Source organism: Barbus barbus (genome assembly GCF_936440315.1).
Source record: "Barbus barbus genome assembly, chromosome: 31".
Lineage (NCBI taxonomy): Eukaryota > Metazoa > Chordata > Actinopteri > Cypriniformes > Cyprinidae > Barbus > Barbus barbus.
The window spans coordinates 20,764,193-20,783,657 of NC_136759.1; the positions used below are offsets into that span (position 1 = coordinate 20,764,193).

Below are 19,465 nucleotides of genomic sequence, written 5' to 3' on the forward strand. Positions count from 1 at the left end.
TTGATTCCCAGGAATTGCATGAACTGACAATATAACATACCATATAATAATATCATTAATAAAATCCTATCGATAATATATTGCATATGTCTGTGCATGTTCAGGTTTCGTGCTGCAGTATTCAGTAGACAACACTGAGGAGTGGAAGGATGTCTTCATTAGCTCCAGTGAACGCTCTTTCAAGTTGGACAACCTGCGTTGTGGTACCTGGTACAAAGTCAAACTTGCAGCAAAAAACAGTGTGGGAGCCGGTCGCATCAGCGAGATCATCGAGGCCAAGACTCACGGCAGAGGTGAGCAGTTCTAAATAGATATATATTACACTTCTTGTAGCTTGTTTTCTTCCCTGAAGTTCACGTTTAATCAAGGTTCTTGCACCAAAAATCATTAATTTAGTCATTTAGTTCCTTATGACTATTTTCCTCCATTTCACTAACTTTTAGAATTAAATAGGCATGTTGTATTCTACTTTAGCTTTGAGAAATATGTAAAAAAAAATTATAATAAATGATTTGCAAAAGTTCATAGTAGAAGATCTATTTTTATTCACTACTGTTCAAAATTTGAGAGTCTGTAAATTTTTGTTTTTGAAAGAAGTATCTTATGCTCAACCAAGCAATACATTTTAAAATGTAATTGATGCAAATGTAATTAATTTCTGTGATGGCAAAGTAGAATTTTCAGCAGCCATTATTCCATTCTTCAGGGTCACATGATCCTTCAGAATACATTATAATAACTTCTGATTAACTTAATGCGTCCTTAGTAATAAAAAATAAAAAAGGTTTGCACAGTAGTGAAAATCCCATTTAAGAAAAATTTAAAATTCTAAGATAAATCTAAATCAGTTGGGTGTTGCATGTGACATTTATACATGTGCAATTAGATTATATGGTAATTAATCTATTGCATATAGGGTGTTTTCAGGACACATCCTCAATCGGCCACATTGGCGACACTGAATATAAACAATGCCACTGGTCGGTCCGAGAAAACATTTGGAGTACTATAGACTGCCAAAAGTTAAAACAATTCAAGGAGAAGAGTGCAAACTGAACCAGGATTTCCAGGGCAATAATCTTGACAACACTGTTTGTTCTTATCATTGCTTACCACATAGGGGAAATATTAGAATAATATCTTTATCTTCATAAATGTATCTTCATCCTAATCTTCATTAGGATAATATCTTCATTAACTTTAGATAAAATATAATTCCCTTTATTACTTGCTAAGTCCTTCTCTATATGATTAAGCAACTTACATTTTTTCCATGGTTTAGACAGCATAAATTAGTAGAACAACGTCTTCAGTAGTGCAGTATCCATGCAATCCTGTTGTTTACATCCGAGTATCTCCAATATGGCCGCGCATCCGGGTAACTGACCAAACCGTGACGTAGGTGCAAGCGCTTTATTCATGACACGTTAATATATACTGTAAAATGCAATATTTTCTTGTTTTGCAGAGCCACAGTTCAATAAAGACCAGCCCCTCTTCACTCACATCAACTCCACCCACGCCCGCCTCAACCTGCAGGGCTGGACGAGCGGTGGCTGCCCCATCACTGCTGTCCTGCTAGAGTTCCGCCCCAAAGGCACCTGGGCCTGGCAGAGCGTGCGGACCAATGCCTCGGCTGACATCTTCCTCGCCGAGCTGCGTGAGGCCACTTGGTATGAGCTAAAGATGAAGGCATGCAACAGCGCCGGGTGCGGAAACCAGAGCTCCCAGTTTGCCACGCTGGATTATGACGGTAGTAAGTTTACAAGCAAGAGAGAGTTTCATTTCCCAGTAATTCTGCCACTATTAGTCAAGTCACTCAATTTTCATTCAATAATTGTTCAGATGTACAAATATATTTCCTCCAGGGCCAGGGCATGTGATAGAGGACAACACAAAAGAACATGTACAATTAGCAGCTAAATCAATTAATTAAGCTGTGTTTAGGCCTGAATTTTAGAGATAAGAGTCCTCGACGTGAGTTTTATCTCGATCTCTGTACTTATCTCTATTTCCTTTCCTCCGCAGGCACTATTCCACCTATTAAGTCAGCACGAGGGGAAGGGGATGATGTTAAAAAGCTTTTCTCCATCGGCTGCCCTGTCATCCTCGTTACATTGGGCATGGCCCTACTCTTCATTATCCGCAAGAAACGCAAAGAAAAGAGACTCAAGAGACTTAGAGGTGAGAGAGAAATAGGCCAAAAATATATAGAATGTTATTTATGAAGTGGTGGCCAAAATTGTTAGAACACTTGGCATATTTAAGAGGTTTCAGTTGTTTTTGTGGAATTGGCTATTACGATACCCATAAAACAAACTATTGCCCGAACTACCTGCAATGGAAGGAATCTGCTAGAACACTGAAAATGATGGACTGGCCTCCTCAAAGTCCAGACCATTGAGCAAATCTGGGGCGAGTTGGAAAATAAACTGGAAAGATCTATTATACATTCAAAGGAAAGCCTTTGGCTTAAGTCGCAGATGGCATGGGATAACATTAGTGTTGAAGTTCTCAGGAAATATATTGACACTATGCCAGAGAGATGTGCTGCTGTAATTGCTGCAAAAGGTGGACATACCAAATATTAAAGTTAAAAGTGGATAACAATAGTACGACTCACTTCATCTGATATCTGTTGTGCTCAGAGCAACCATCTGCATGTTTCATGAACATTATGAAATTAAATCATGTTTTGGATGCAAAAAGGTAAATAATTTCAGATCTGTAAGGTGTTCTTACAATTTTGGCCACCACTGTATAGTTTCTATTTTTTGTGTTTCATATTTTTATCACACATTTTGAGAATCATTAGAATAAAATTACTCTCATTTCCATCTGTAGATGCTAAGAGCTTGGCTGAGATGCTTATCAGGTAAGGATATATTTAGAAGTCTGTCTACAGATTAAACTCCAGTATTAAAACTCAAACATTAAACTCAAAATTAATTCCTCACGTAATTTGTGTTTAAGGAAGTGGCAGTGGCAATACATTTTTTCTCTCTGTCTTTGTGTGTGTCTGCCTGTGGTTGTTTTGTACCTGGAGCAGTAAGAACAATCGAAGTTTTGACACTCCTGTGAAAGGCCCACCTCAGGGACCCCGACTGCACATAGATATCCCCCGCGTGCAACTGCTCATCGAGGACAAAGAGGGAATCAAACAGATAGGTCAGTGTGTATGTGTTTGCATATATGCAAATCATATGCTATTGCATTATAAAAAAAAAAAATCTGAGATGGACTTGAGTTGATTCCTAAAAGAAACATTAATGAAAAAAAACCCTGAACTCCTAAAACTAAATTTTTCCTCAAGGTATGAGTGTATTTCTCTGTTGTGTGCGATAGGTGAAGACAAGGCCACCATACCTGTGACAGACACCGAGTTCAGCCAATCAGTGAACCCTCAGAGCTTCTGTACAGGCGTGTCTGTGCATCACCCCGCCCTCATCCAGAACACAGGCCCTTTGATTGACATGTCAGACATCAGGCCGGGCACCAGTATGTCACAGCTCACCCACTCATTCCATAACAGATGGATATTGGTATAATTAGTGAATGTTTCATACACTCTCTAATATTACTTTTCTCAGATCCAGTATCGAGGAAAAGTGTGAAGTCTGCGCACAGCACGAGGAACCGCTATTCCAGCCAGTGGACTCTGACTAAATGCCAGGCGTCCACACCTGCTCGCACACTCACCTCAGACTGGCGGACAGTGGGCTCCCAGCATGGCATTACGGTCACTGAGAGTGACAGCTACAGCGCCAGCCTGTCCCAGGACACAGGTCCATACACTTACACATGCACACACACACACACACATTTCAGATTTTAAGAATATTTATTGTCTCATTAACCAGACTTGGTCTTATTCTGACCAAAACTTTGACAGAAAGGGTCTGTTTCACTAGCATATGAAGTGTGTTAACACTCATTCTGTCCTCTCCTGTGCTCAGATAAGGGACGAAACAGTATGGTGTCTACAGAGAGTGCGTCTTCCACGTACGAGGAGCTGGCCCGAGCGTACGAACACGCTAAGCTGGAGGAGCACCTGCAGCACGCCAAGTTCGAGATCACCGAGTGCTTCATCTCTGACAGCTCCTCTGATCAGATGACCACAGGCACCAACGATAACGCAGACAGCATGACCTCTATGAGCACACCATCCGAACCGGGTATCTGTCGCTTCACTGCCTCACCGCCCAAACCGCAGGATTACGACCGCGGCAAAAACGTGGCAGTGCCCATTCCCCACCGCGCCAATAAGAGTGAGTTGACAACACATTTTGGGGTGTTAAACGTTTATTGTTAGAGCTGTGATGTCCAGCTTGTGAAATTTCCCCCCTGGACCACTAAACCAGTCTTAAGGGTCAATTTTTTTTCATTGAGGTTTATACATCATCTGACAGCTGAAATAAATAAGCTTTCTATTCATATATGATTTGTTAGGATAGGACAATATTTGGCTGAGATACAACTATTTGCAAATCTGGAATCTGAGGGTGTGAAAGAAAATAAAAAATAAATAAATTAAATTTCCAAAATTTATCACAGAATTTAGAGAACAATTCTCAATCCAGCAGCTGAATTCCTAGCATCTTCAAGAATCGGCTAAAAACACATCTCTTCCATCTATACTGGACCGAGAAAATCGCCTTCAAAGTTGTCCAAATTAAGTAGTTAACAATGCATATTACTAATCAAAAATTAAGTTTTAATATATTTACGATAGGATATTTTCAAAATATTTTCATGGAACATGACCTTTACGTTGACCTTTAAAAATCTATCATTTTGACCCAATGTCAATGTATTGTTGGCTATTGCTACAAATTTAATCGTGCAACTTGCAACTGGTTTTGCGGTCCAGTGTCACATATATATTAAAGCAATATCTATAGAATAGCCTCCAACTACAGAATCTGCAATTTAACATTGTTTTACTGACACTTGTCTCTGTCCTACAGGTGAGTACTGTAACCTCCCCCTCTACATGAAGACGGACCCTTTCTTCCGGAAACAGGCAGAGCTGCACGACCCCTGCCCTGTAGTCCCGCCTCGCGAGGCCTCCATCCGGAGCCTTGCCGCCCGGGCATACCACACACAGGGCCGCCACATGACATTAGACCCCTCCAAGCAGCAGGCCCTGACGCTGGGCCACGGCGGCCTGAGCAGCCTGACCAGCTCAGGGGCCTCTGGTACATCAGGCCCAGCTTCAAGCGGGGCCGCTGGGAGCTCCAGCATCAGCTCAGGCACAGCCACCCTGCCCCAGAGGACTCTCACCATGCCCAGCACCTCCTCCACCTCCTCGGCCCCAAGCGGGGCAGCTGCCGCTGGAGCAGGAGCAAGTGCAGGCTCCACGGGAGGCAGCGGCCCAACGCCCGGCAGTTCGAAGGTCGGGGGATCCAGAGACTCTTTGCTCGAGAGCAGCTCGTCCGGCCTGGGCAGACTGCAAAAGCAGAATGCTGGAGCGTACTCCAAATCCTACACTCTTGTGTAGCTCACATACATACGTATACACATACAGTACGTTAACACACTCCTGGAGTCTGGGCAGGGGCGGAAATGAACAATGGCGGGACAGGGGTCTCTCTCTTTTCCTCTCTGTTACCATTTTTGCTTTCCTTTTTTTTATTCTTCTGCTCAAGCTTTTTTATCTGGCCTTCTCCAGGATTAAATATGCCAAACCCCAGGACCCTTTCCCCAATTTTTCCTTTTTTTTTATTTTGTCTTATGTTTTGTCCTTCTTTCTTCCCCTCTCTCCTTTCTCTTCTCTCTGTCAAAGACACCTTGGACCTTATGCACGAAATGCTTTCCATGTGCACTTGTTCATTTGATTTCTTGACTCCAGAAAACAGGAAAAAAAGCGGTTTTAAGAGATATATTGTTTCACATTAACCTGTCTAGATGTTTTTAGGCTGTCAAAAAAAGTGTCTCTTTTTATGTCTCATACTGCAACGCATTGCCTCGGAAAGCTTATGCATAAACGAAGCCACCACGGTGTCCACCTTCCGCCCCTCCTGATCCACAATGGTCTGGAAAAACAGCTCGAAGACGAAAGTCTCGACCGCCTGAATCGAGTCTTTGGGATTTTTTTCATGCAATTGATGACACAGTATAGAGTGTTATTGACTATTTTGTAAACAAACAAGAAAAAAAAGCGAAAAAAATGTCTGGAGCCATTTTCACTGCGGATGTATGGTTACTGTACTTTTATTTGTTTTGTTTGGTTTTCTATTTTCAAAATTTTGAACTTTAGCACTAAGGAGGGCCGGGTGGATCCACTGAGCTTTCTCAAGCTTGTGTATGTTTGGAGTGTGTGCATGTGTATGTATATGTGTAAATATATATGTATACATGTGGCCAGCACACACCTTTAAAGGACCTCTCGACCAAGCCTGCGTGCTTGGTCTCTTGGCATCGGATCAGCTTGGAGACGCCAAGTGCCGCCCACTGAGCAACAAGGTCTAGAGTCCATCTGAAAAGGGGGCAAGTTGGAGAGAATATGTAAAGGGTAGATGCATCTCCCTTCTCTTCTCTCTCGACTCCCTTCGATATGAAAGAAAGGCTCTTGTTTTGCTGTTTGTTCGTTCGTTCGATTGTTTGTGTTTGAGGCCATATACTTATCACCCCTCCTTCCCCACCCAGACCTCCCCCAAAAACGTTACCACTTCCTCTGTCTCACTGTGAACGCCTAACAGCCTCTCCTGGATAAACCGAGCACAGGCAGAAAGGCGGGAAGATGGCAGAGAGGTAGGGAGGAATTAGAGGCAGGCGGGCCCGTGAACAGAGAGGGAGAGATATCTGCCGTCGCTGTGTAGCTTTTCTGCGTTTGTTCATTGTTTCTCTTTATTCTTTGCTTTCCTTCCCCACACAAAGACTCTAGCGGTCGTTCCTATTCGAAGGTCTTAGAGACTCTAGCTTTAGGTAGCGCAGGGGTGGATAAAGGAGGGAATGAGTGAAATGTAGGAGGGGAAGGCAGCTTTCAACCCCTAAATGGATCGAAATGCCTCTCAATCCTCCTTCGTTCACTCAGTTTCCAAAGCAAAGCCCCATCACAGAGAAACTTCCAAAAATTGACAAATTCTCCCAATGATTTCAAAGGAAAAAAAAGTACTACATCAGGGCTCCTGCAATACAAAAGAAAAAAAAAAAGAAAATATATTGCAATGTTTGTTGTCAAAATATATACATATATATTTCTATCTAAAGATATAGTAAATATATACGTGGTGAGAGCAGAGATTTAATGCCATATCTAATTGAAAAAGAAAAATTTTATTTTAAAAAAAGATTTGAAGACAATCGCTCAGTGGGAGGTGCAGCAGTAGCGAGAGGAGGTGTCGATCACGAAACGCTGAGATAAACGGGTAACATAACTAAGAGAGATTGAAAAAGAACAGCAGAGGGTGTGTTTCGACATGCCGCGGTTGGGAATTCTGGGGAAAGATCGTTGAGGTTCCCAAACTAACTTCCTGTCATTGTTATAATCAGCCGGGCTGCATAGTGCAACACGCCTGTATGGTACGAAGGAGATATTTGTGGACATTTCCGAACACACTCTCTACAGTTGCTTGGAAACAATGGAAATTTGCCACTGCAACTCCAGCTCGTAGATGGACACCTGTGAGTGCCATCTGAATCCATGCACCATCTCTACTGCCCAATGAATAGTTTAAAATACCCACAGTGCTTTGAGAGCTTTCCATCAGGTCCTTCAAGAGACAGTTCACCCAAAAATTTGAATTTGGTCATTGTTTACTTACCCTCATGTTGTTCCAAACCTGTACAACTTTATTTATTCTGTGGAACACAGATGGAGATGTTTTAAAATGTCTTGTCCATACAGCGAAAGTAGGGATGTCGCAATATACTGGAATTGGCGGTAAGTGAAATATACTAGAAATAATATTACAAGTAATCCAGCTCCAGTAATATCTGGTTGATACTCCAACATAGTGTATTGCACCTTAATGCTGGTTGCTATCCATCATAAAATGGAAACAAGAAAACGATGCAGTGTGTAAAAATAATAGAGAAATAGAAATGGCTCTAACAGGTCTAAATGAAAACAATTTGGACACCGTTGGCTTTCATTGTATGGAATAATTGATGAATAGTGAGGTGAATGATGACAAAATGTTAATTTTGAGGTGAGATTGCTCCTGTGATATTAAAAATTCAAGCTTTCAGCACGTCTGATAGTTTAGATCTTATACATCAGGGGAAAGATTGCTACATGTATGTACTGCAATATTATTGGAGAGTTAGACCACACAACCCCTGCAGACTTCAGCACAGGAAATAGCACACATTTATTGTTTGTACAACAGGATTCAGTTTTATGCAGCCGCCTGAGCATATCTCATGTTAGGAAGATTGACACAACAAATCCTAAGGTACAGAGTAGGGACGTGTCGTGTTGGGTTTAATAATTGAGCTGATTGAATGATCTGTTTGTGGCATATGAAAAAAAATAATAATCTGTTTGATTTACCAGGAGATGTTTTATTGGTGGCTTGATAAATTAGGATTGTGTTACAGTGTACCCAAAGTTGTGTAAGATAAATAAATTTGATTACCCAGATCTAACCCAAACTTCAGATAAAGTTGCGAAGAATATGGACTTGTTTTAAAAACAGTGAAAGAAGTATGTGTTCCTCTTATTGCTGCTCAAATGCCCACTGACTGGGTTATTAAGTCTGTCTGACGGCAGACGTGCCCAGTGCATTTTGCCATGAACATGTTTCATTAGGATTAGACCGATATCTATATCAGTATTCATGCCTGTTCAGGTGAAACATCTTATGAAAATATTCCCTTGACCACCCCAGAAAGCCCCCACGTCCCATGTTTTTTTTTTCATATTTAAAAGACAGTTGCTGACTTAAAATGAATTAGATTTATTTTTTTTCCTTGGTTGCATTCTTTATGAAAATAGATGTATCCAACTTAGTTTTTGTTTGTTTCTATGATGATTTATGTTGAAAAGAAAATGCAGTTGTGTTGCGCAACGGGGCAGGCCTGTTTAGGCAGTCGAATCAGGGACCCCCAAGCTCCAACCAATCACAGGAGAAGCTGTGTGGATATTGGGCGGAGTCAGGAACAGAACTCCATCCCCACACGCCTGTTTCCCTGCCCGAATGATCCGATTAGCCCCTTTTCCTCAACCAATAAAAAAATCCTGCTATACCCAAGACCTCCCTGTCAGCATAATTTCTAATCTACAAATAAAGACTCTTGTATATATGAAACTGTTTTGTATAAATAATTACTATTTTCGACATCTCCATTAGCAACCAGGGCACAATTATAAGTCTGGTTAAAGGTATAACTTTAAATGTGAGGGGATTAAAAAGACAAAAAAAAAAGTATAAAATCTAACAAAAAATACTTTACACCTTGAATTTTGAATGGGGCACATGAACCCAGACCAGATGTCTGGCGTTTGATTTACTTTCTCCTTTTTATAATTTGTCTTATGTTTTTATTCATTTATGTTGTTGGTTGTTTTGTTTGTTTTTACTTTTTGTTTTGTTTCTACCTTTTGGTTAACTTGACGAAAAATGGCATTGCATGCTCTGAATATTTTGCTGGTTATTAAAAGAAAAAGGAAAAGGAGACAAATAACTAAAAGGGAAAAAAAGTTTAAAAAATGCGGAGGGGATTCCTAAACTTTTATGGAAAAGTTGCTTCAATTTGCAATTGCTTGTGTTTAAATATACAGTTTTTTTCTATGAAAACAAAACAAAAATAGAAAAAGAGTACTCCAACACCTTGTGCAATAAAGCTATCTTTCTATGAATAGTGCCTTGTCCCTTGTGTGATTTTTTTGTTTCATTTTTAATAAATATTCCATCCATCTATCTATCTATATTTTACGTGTAAAAAACAATTAAAATGTTGAAAACAATTGTCTCTATAGCAATATTCGATAGCAATACTTATATAAGGTGCACTCAGTATTTATTTTGTTCATTAACTCGCCTTGAACTTATAGTGACACATAGAGGGAGCGCCAATAATACAATAAAAAATAGTTTGGTTACCTTAACAGTGCCAATGAAGACATGCTCTAGTCATCCATCTATCTTCCAAACTGCGTGTATGCGGTCTTTGGGCCTATTCCAGTTTCTATTAATAGTCATCCATACATAAAAAAATATGGAAGCGTTCACTCGGTGGACGGCGGCCATATTCGTAACACCGTCCGTCATGCATAACTCTTATTTACCTGAATGATGAAAGAAAATGAAAAGAAGATTACTTTCCAACATTAAATTCTGATAATAAATCAATCATGTCTCCTTTAGTCAAATCACAAGCAGTAGCCTACTATAAATCCCCGACTCAGACCAGTCTGGCAATTTAATATGTCTTACTTGCAACTACACATTCAGAACTTATATATATACAGTGGGTACGGAAAGTATTCAGACCCCCTTCAATTTTTCACTCTTTGTTATATTGCAGCCATTTGCTAAAATCATTTAAGTTCATTGTTTTCCTTATTAATGTACACACAGCACCCCATGTTGACAGAAAAACACAGAATTGTTGACATTTTTGCAGATTTATTAAAAAAGAAAAACTGAAATATCACATGGTCCTAAGTATTCAGACCCTTTGCTCAGTATTTAGTAGATGCACCCTTTTGATCTAATACAGCCATGAGTCTTTTTGGGAAAGATGCAACAAGTTTTTCACACCTGGATTTGGGGATCCTCTGCCATTCCTCCTTGCAGATCCTCTCCAGTTCTGTCAGGTTGGATGGTAAACGTTGGTGGACAGCCATTTTTAGGTCTCTCCAGAGATGCTCAATTGGGTTTAAGTCAGGGCTCTGGCTGGGCCATTCAAGAACAGTCACGGAGTTGTTGTGAAGCCACTCCTTCGTTATTTTAGCTGTGTGCTTGGGGTCATTGTCTTGTGGGAAGGTAAACCTTCGGCCCAGTCTGAGGTCCTGAGCACTCTGGAGAAGGTTTTCGTCCAGGATATCCCTGTACTTGGCTGCATTCATCTTTCCCTCGATTGCAACCAGTCGTCCTGTCCCTGCAGCTGAAAAACACCGAAAGCATAATGCTGCCACCACCATGCTTCACTGTTGGGACTGTATTGGACAGGTGATGAGCAGTGCCTGGTTTTCTCCACACATACCGCTTAGAATTAAGGCCAAAAAGTTCTATCTTGGTCTCATCAGACCAGAGAATCTTATTTCTCACCATCTTGTGGTCCTTCAGGTGTTTTTTTGTGTCTTGCACTGTGGAGAGGCTTCCGTCGGGCCACTCTGCCATAAAGCCCCGACTGGTGGAGGGCTGCAGAGATGGTTGACTTTCTACAACTTTCTCCCATCTCCCGACTGCATCTCTGGAGGTCAGCCACAGTGATCTTTGGGTTCTTCTTTACCTCTCTCACCAAGGCTCTTCTCCCCCGATAGCTCAGTTTGGCCGGACGGCCAGCTCTAAGAAGGGTTCTGGTCGTCCCAAACGTCTTCCATTTAAGGATTATGGAGGCCACTGTGCTCTTAGGACATGGAAATGGACAGCACCTGAGTTAAATATATGAGTGTCACAGCAAAGGGTCTGAATACTTAGGACCATGTGATATTTCAGTTTTTCTTTTTTAATAAATCTGCAAAAATGTCAACAATTCTGTGTTTTTCTGTCAATATGGGGTGCTGTGTGTACATTAATGAGGAAAAAAAAATTAACTTAAATGATTTTAGCAAATGGCTGCAATATAACAAAGAGTGAAAAATTTAAGGGGGTCTGAATACTTTCCTGTATATACTCACTGTATATATTCATATTCTCTATTCAGGATTTGCAGGCAACTGATTTTTGAGGCTTCCACTAGCACTAGCTCGCCAGCAGAGGGAAGAATGACATTACATCTTGGAGCAAGAACGTGGGACTTAAATAAAATCTTTATTGAATGTGATTGTACGTTACCATGGCAGTGGGTGTATAAAAATCACTTTCTGCAGGCTTTCAAATGACAGATTGACAAATGACAGCATTTTTCACCTTGCTTTCTACCTAGGCACATATTGCACTTCCTCGCCTAGGCACATACCCACGTAGTATGTGACATATAAATGTTACAATGAGAGTATATTCATTGTTACGCAATGTGGATTAACCTAAAATAATTATGGGAAAAAAATAAGTGTGTGGGGGTTTATTTTACTATATTTTGAGGACACAGTTGTCCTCAGAAATGCATTATATAACAAAAACTCATTGAGAAAAGAAATGTGTGGAGTAGATTTCTGTATATTTTGCTATATTTTATTTTGTATGTAGTCTACGTGTTTTGTGTACATATTGTCCTCATTTATCATAAAGATCTGTTTATGTGTCTGAAGTTTGTGGCGTCGGTTATCAGCAGATGGTCTGAAATGTTTGTCATTGTGTGAATTTGTTTTCTTGCAGATGTCAGCTATCTGTAAATCAGAATACGTGACTGTGCCGCTCACAGGTGTCGTCCTTTAACATTGATGGAGTCCAGGTTTGCATGTGAACAGTTGCTGGGGTTATAGGGTTCAGAGAGGAGAATACTGGGTCTTGATCAGCGTGAAATGGACACTTCAAAAGCTTTCATTTGTGGTCTTTCTGCTTCTTTTCCTGGTACTTCCTGAACTGGTTCTGAATTGTAGCCACTGCCTTTTCGGCAGACGTTTTGGTGTGTCCATTACTGGAAGACGAGTCTGAAAAACATGGAAGAGAATGATTAAAACTAGGTAATATTTTGAGAATTAGAGGATCATTTCGAGAATATTTTATGTTTTATGTAACAAAATATTTTATTTTAGAGCTTTTGTTTCAGAATTGTTCATACTTACTCTTTCTGTAAACTCCTATGCTGTTCCTTCTCTGGCCCTCAAACTGTAAAACAAACAAAAAAAGTGTTAATTGTTAAAAGGTGTCCTTTATATATTTTTAATGTGCACAGACAACTATAAATAAGCCATCAGAAAAGTGTGATCATCTTGGTGCTATCAAAACATTGTTTTGTCTAATTGAACATCCTGACAAGCATGGCATAGCAACAGTGCTTGAACCAATCGTGTGAGTTTGTGAGCGGGGCTATCTGTTTTTCAACCAATAGTAGATGGGAGAACATTTGGGTTTGAAACCTGTTGCAGTTCCACATTTTAATGCCATTGCATAGAAACTACACACTTTACTCACCCTCGTATTGTTCCAACCCTGAATAACTAACTGTCCTTTCTGGAACACAAAAGGAGACTTTTTGGAAAGAGGTTTTATGTCAGTGGTTATTTTCTGTCCCCTGACCTGCAGTCATTGACTTAAAATGGCATATTTGAAGGCATGTAAACTTTTTGGTGGCGGGGGGGGTATTTAATCACACAATGATTTACACTTCACGATGCCATAGAAGAACCTTTTTGTCTAAATGGTTGCATAAAGAACCTTTAACCTCTGAAGAACCCTTTCTGTTTCACAAAAGATTATTTGTGTAGAAAGAAGGTTCTTCAGAATATAAAAAGGTAAGGAGGAGATGGTTCTTTAAAGAACCTTTGACTGAATGCTTCTTTGTGGAACCAAAAATGGTTATTCTGTGGCATCGCTGTGAAGAACCTTCTGAAGCACCATACACTTCTGTCTTATGGACCACTTTTATTTTTTTATTTATTTTTCACTAATAATACAGAAGTTAGAATATTCCGACAAAAAATTATGAAACGTGGGTGAGTAAATGATGAGAATTTTCATTTTTGTGTGAACTATGCTTTTAACGATTCAGAAATTCGCACCTTCTCAAAAATGCTTTTACACTTTGCTGTTACGTCACTACTTTGAGGTCCACGGAAGTGTCAGTGCATCCTCATGTCCTTGAATGCACAAAAGCATCAGCCATGACAGTCTTATCACACGTGTCTCCTCTCTGTACTTCCCGCCGGAATGTGCCAGACATGGTGGCACAGACAGATCACACAGGTGTGAGACGTCTCTGCCGGGACATTCCACACATGCCTCTGCAGCGGGTTACTGCACGGCTCATTGTGTTCATGGCGCTGGGGTCATGTCATGGTCATTATGGGCACTCTACTCTGTGCACCAGCAGTATTTTCACTCAAATGGAAAATTACTATTTCAGTAGATTTCAATATAATAAGAAATGTGCATGAAAGTGTCTGAGAGTATTTCTTGGATGCTTTTAACTGACCAATTTCTCTTCAAAGGCACTGTATGACCCATAAATAAATCTTTAAAAGGACTGTGTGGCCCTTACATAACATTACATTACATTTGATAGGAAAGTTTCCTCTTGAACTGGAGACCAAGTAGTTTCCTTGATGTCATATTGGATGGCATCTGGTAATAATATATATATATATATATATTGATCGACATGCTAAAGCACAAAACCCATACGGACATTAGACCTGGTGTACAAAAGAGCTAATTCAAAGAAAGTACACAGATGTCATAACCTTATTAAATTATTAATTGAAAACCATTAGCAGGCTGATTTGACTGTTTTGACTGTTCCAGCACATCCAAAAGAAAAGCGGCTTTGCTCTCTTTAGTAAGGAGACTTTCACAAGGGATTGTCCCTGTAATCAGTGTTCTGTGATATGCTTTGGTGTTTGCTAAATGTTGCTGAATGACTACCTTTATGCTCTCTGCTCTTTATATATCAATATATAAATTATATATCAAATGGAAATGAATTAATATTTAATGAAACATTAATGTACACTCAGAAAAAAGATAAGCTGTCACTAATAAGGTATTAATATGCATTATTCAGGGAAAATAAGGTACAAAGGTGTGGCTTTCGAGAAGGTACTTTTTTGTTGACTTGTTTTACTTCCATAACATGTTGTCTTTCACATATATACATGCATATAACATAATATAACATAACATTCTATTTCTGGCTATAAATGGAGTTCCTGTAAAACTGTTAATTCTTTCAAATTTAAATTATATATAATAAATTATATAATAAATTATTAAGATACCGCCTCATATTGGCTGCATATTTGAACATGACATTTCAGAATATACTTGTAATGCAAAACAGTTCTCATAATGTACTGTAATGAATAAACTGAAGGAAATAGGGTGATATCTATTTTTTTTTTTTTTTACCCTGTTTTCCTGTAATGTCTAGCTTTAACCACAGATTTGTAAATCTATTAGGTGGCGGTGTGAAACAGGCCTGTTGTTTAAGCAGAAGCTCGGGACATCTACACAGACTTCTCTTTTATAGACCGTAAGACACAAATCCTTCTCCATTGGATTACAGGCACCTGAGGGATGTCCAAGCCTAGATATTCTGAGAGGGAATATCTGTGTGTATTGGCCTTGAACGGCACCTAATGTCTGACAATAACTCTAAGCTGTGCAACTTCAGTAGAATGATATAACAGGATCCAGCGGCTAGGAATGTAAGGTTATGTTCACATGGAAACTAATAGCAAGAAAGAAACCCCCAAATGAGACCAAAGCACTGAACAAGGGCCACCCACATATATAAGGGCCTCATTATGATTCCCATCTCTTTGTCCACCCACCAGCGTTGCCCTCTTTCACCCTCACCTTTACTCTTTCAAAAAGATATTCTGTAAGTACAGTCTTTTAAATGTAATAGACTATTGCTGTAGAACTTTGAGGGTGAATTTGATCAAGAACTGCAGTGGTCATATGTCAACTCAAAATCAAGAAAATGATTAGCATAAAGACAGAAGCTTATTATTATTATTATTAGTGTTGTTGTTGTTGTTGTTTATGATGATGATGATGTTTGTTTGTTTAGTCAGTTATTTGTTTAATTAATTTAATTAATTTACTTGTTTGTTTGTAACATTATTTTCATGAATATTAAGCATGTTTCCTATCTTCGCATGCATATAAGTAATCTAAATAATAATAATAATAATGACTGCCTGGACTTTTTTTTATGAAAATAAATAAATAAATAAAAAGCTTAATTAATTGATTTAGTTTTGTTCAAATAAATTATCTCATTACACAAACATTTATGTAATGTGTAAATACTTATATAACTGAAATATATGTGTTTATGTTTTGGGGATTTGCATTAATGAGAGTGAGATTTTTTTCACATTACAATAACGATAATTGGGGGCATGTGCACATAATTGTCATGACAATTATTAATTCATGATTTTTTTTTTACCACATTATTATTATTATCCAGTACAAATTAATTATCCTAAATATAAGATTAATTTTCATTATGCAGACTCTCTTTTTTTTAATTATTTAACTAAAGGGCGAAACATGACTTCTTCTGGGGGGGGGTTGTTAGCAGTCGTGCAATGTAGTATATTCACCTCCTCTGAACGACTTCCTTTCCGACTGTGGGAGACATAGTGGACCTGCCATGGCAGCGGCTGAGACACCATGTACGGAAGAGGTTCCTGTTGAGGTACCCACCAAACACCCAGCTGAAGCAGGACAGACACAGCAGAATCAGTGTGTGCATGTGTGTTGTATGTGCTGGGGTGTGTTGCATGTTGTACAGTACATTGTTGTTGATGTGTGTGTATACATTTTTCCATTTGAGACCACATTTTGCCTCTTTAAGACGATGTCAGGTTTTTATTGGTTTGACTCATGATGTGTCATGATCTTGCATGCTAATCTGTCATTAGAAAGCTTATATCTTGTCCCCTGTGAATTAAATCAACTCTTGTGGAATAAACAGAACATTCGTGTCAAAACTTAAGTGATCTAGATCCTGCAGTCTCGTGTCTATTGTTTATCAATATTATTAAGGCCCTGAATTGCAATGTCATGCAGCCTAATATCTTTATTACTGAGACTCAAGGATGTTGTATTTCCAGCCAGAGAGGAAATGTGAACTTAAAGACTTTTCATGTAATACATTTCAAAATATGTATTTTGTAGTAGTAGTATTGAGTTGTGGCATTAGAATAGTGTCATGGTACATGCTTCTATATTTTGATACATACCATGTACTAAATAATTACCATAACGTACCATGGCATTTAAGGGTGTTTTATCAATTACAGGCACTTTTGTGTCTCAGGAATTATTATTCCTGATTGTTATTATTATTATTATTGTTGTTGTTACATTTACATTTAGTCATTTAGCAGACACTTTTATCCAAAGTGACTTACAAATGAGTACAATTAATATTATTATTATTATTATCATTTATTTATGTACATCCCTGCCACATTATAACTGTCTTTAAAACATTTTATATTTTTATGTCTTAACTTTGTCTTGATATTTTTCACATTTTTATTTTATTTTATTTATTTTCCTAATCTTAAAATGTGAAAATGGCTCATAAAATAGTATTACATGTCATGATCAACTAAACTAAAAGGAACATAAGCATAAACCATTTTTAAATATTTATTTATTTGTTCATTTGTTCTTTCGTTCACTCATTTGTTTAATTTTTTTTTACAAAAAGCCTGACTGTCCCTCATTTGTGACATCATTTCCACCTCAGCCAGTAACTGGGGGAAGTGACAGTAATGCTCCTATGATGCAAGAATGCTGGACATTTACATAATAAGCTGGTGAGAGAAACACCCCTAAAAGTAACCTTAAAGAATGTATTTCTACAAAATGTTTAGCATCTCGTTTTTAATGTTAAAGCGTTAATGAAAATTCTCCTTTTGTCCATATGTTCTAAAGCTCTTTTAAATAAATGCATGTTATCTCTCATTTCCAAGTATAGTCAGTGAGAAAAGGACCTATTTAATTAAGAAAATAAATAAAAAATAATAATAATTGTGATATTGCCCTGTGTGTCCTCTCATAATTTTTGTCTATCTAGCATTTTTGTCATAGCTCATAATGTCTGGCATATGAAACTATGAAAATAATTTCAGTCAACTGAGCTGGGTTTGGCTGGTTTGTTGACGATTGGTGACAACTGCACAAAGATATAATCCAATGAGTTGCCTTACCTGTTTAGCCACTCTCACCATCATATACATGGCTGTTAGCATTGTCACCAGCATTTTGAAAGTCTGTTCACTGCCTTTTTTGTGTTTTTCTTCAGGTAGTCCCGTCCAGAACACGTCAAACGTGGTTATACTCAGAGAAGTCAAGGATCTAGAGCTGCATCTTGCTGTTCAGCCAGACACACTCACACGGCTAAGTCATTTAAAGAGCTTTGCGTTACAGAAATAGGAGGCATGTAATCTTTTCCTATGCGCACATGAGCGTTTATCCCTCTGGGTAGAGCTTTCACCTCATCCTGAGCCAGACATTACACTTAACTTGAATTAAGTGACTCAAAGGAATAGTAAGGAACCACCTAAAACACTCATTGCAAATGATAAAAATAAAGGCAAGCACTAGTTTGCACATGAAATATGTACTTTTCACATACTGTAGTATATACATTTATTTACACTTTTATATATTATAGTGTACAACATTTCAATGTAAGTTTGAATAAATATAATATTTGAATAAGTATATTTTATTTGTTAAAAATTAGATGTCAATGCTTTTGTATTACCTGACAAAAGCTTTGCTTTCCACTAAGAAAACCGTTTGCAAAACACTAGGGTTGAGTTCCCGGGAAATCTTATGTTTGCTTGCAAAAACATTGAAATATTGTTTTAAAATTGCTCTCATATTATTATCATGGGGCGCTGTAAAATACATTTACACCAGGACATCAGAAATCACATTTGTAAACAGGACTACCTGTAAAGCAGATGTTATCAAAGTACATGTATTTGTTCAGAATCTCTTCTCAACTAATCAGACTTTAATTAGTAAGCAACTGTATAGAAGCAGAAGGTGTGATTTCATTCATGAATCAATCATGTTCAAAACCACAGCAGCAAAATCTTTATCTAAACACCATAAATGCATTAAAAATGGAGAGCAATAATGATTAAAACTTGTTTTTTAAATTTAGTGCTTGCTTGTGAAAAACCAAATGTTTAACATAACAATCTAACAAGCCTTTTTGTGAAATGTTTTACTTGAAAAATCTATTAATGCTTAAAAATAAAATTATTATTTTTTTAAATAAATTACACTTGATTTGACATTTTGCTGACTAAACGATATTTATTATAGAAGTGTGTTCAATTATCACATTGCATAATACTGTGTAGGACAAATTTGGTAATTTTTCTGCTGCATGGGGGTTGTTGTTTTCTGAGTGTGTACGTGATAAGAACTGCATGTGCGTAGATACCTAATGAATGGGGTGGGGTAAATTCCAAAAAAGCAGACTATATCACTCTCAAGGCTCATATAAAAGCTCATTATCAGTTTTATGTCATTGACAGCACAGCACACAGCCTAAGAATGCATCATAAATTTTAGGTAAGCTTACTTGCTTATTTATTTGTTTGTTTGTTTAACTCCAAAGCGAGATGATATGGCAATATGTAATTGTTAACAATGATACTGATGACTACATATTTTCTATAAAACCATTAGCAAAGTTTACTATT

At 38.2% G+C, this 19,465-nt stretch overlaps 2 protein-coding genes across 6 annotated transcripts in view; one reads left to right on the top strand and one right to left on the bottom strand.

Annotated features, from left to right (window-relative positions):
- LOC306851356 (cell adhesion molecule DSCAML1-like) overlaps positions 1-5,500 on the top strand; it is a gene marked incomplete at both ends in the record, with an annotated part of 131,642 nt that extends 126,142 nt beyond the window's left edge. For 2 of the 5 annotated variants that reach the window (XM_079387525.1, XM_079387527.1), the window contains 9 exons: positions 105-293; positions 1,469-1,756; positions 2,029-2,184; positions 2,845-2,875; positions 3,047-3,168; positions 3,346-3,498; positions 3,591-3,785; positions 3,957-4,268; positions 4,968-5,500. In XM_079387525.1, the coding sequence (XP_079243651.1) occupies positions 105-293; positions 1,469-1,756; positions 2,029-2,184; positions 2,845-2,875; positions 3,047-3,168; positions 3,346-3,498; positions 3,591-3,785; positions 3,957-4,268; positions 4,968-5,500 (1,979 nt within the window). Of the gene's footprint in view, positions 1-104; positions 294-1,468; positions 1,757-2,028; positions 2,185-2,844; positions 2,876-3,046; positions 3,169-3,345; positions 3,499-3,590; positions 3,786-3,956; positions 4,292-4,967 lie in introns of all 5 variants that reach the window. The other 3 variants (XM_079387528.1, XM_079387529.1, XM_079387526.1) reach the window with 2 other exon arrangements.
- Positions 5,501-10,709: 5,209 nt separating this feature from the next.
- Positions 10,710-18,142, bottom strand: LOC306851358 (uncharacterized protein). Its single transcript, XM_079387531.1, has 4 exons — positions 17,951-18,142; positions 16,331-16,444; positions 12,842-12,884; positions 10,710-12,706 (listed from the first exon to the last, which is right to left on the bottom strand). Exons 1-4 carry the CDS (start codon positions 18,002-18,004, stop codon positions 12,597-12,599), a joined length of 321 nt encoding a protein of 106 aa, XP_079243657.1. The 5' UTR covers positions 18,005-18,142; the 3' UTR covers positions 10,710-12,596.
- Between the last annotated feature and the right edge of the window lie 1,323 nt (positions 18,143-19,465).

Bases quoted from the DNA above. Each gene is read 5' to 3' on its own strand.
- LOC306851358 (XM_079387531.1), bottom strand. From the start codon at position 18,004: ATGCTGGTGACAATGCTAACAGCCATGTATATGATGGTGAGAGTGGCT. The intron at 16,445-17,950 runs GTAAGGCAACTC...GTCCTGCTTCAG, and splicing joins TGGTGAGAGTGGCTAAACAG to CTGGGTGTTTGGTGGGTACC. The intron at 12,707-12,841 runs GTAAGTATGAAC...CATGTTTTTCAG, and splicing joins CATAGGAGTTTACAGAAAGA to ACTCGTCTTCCAGTAATGGA.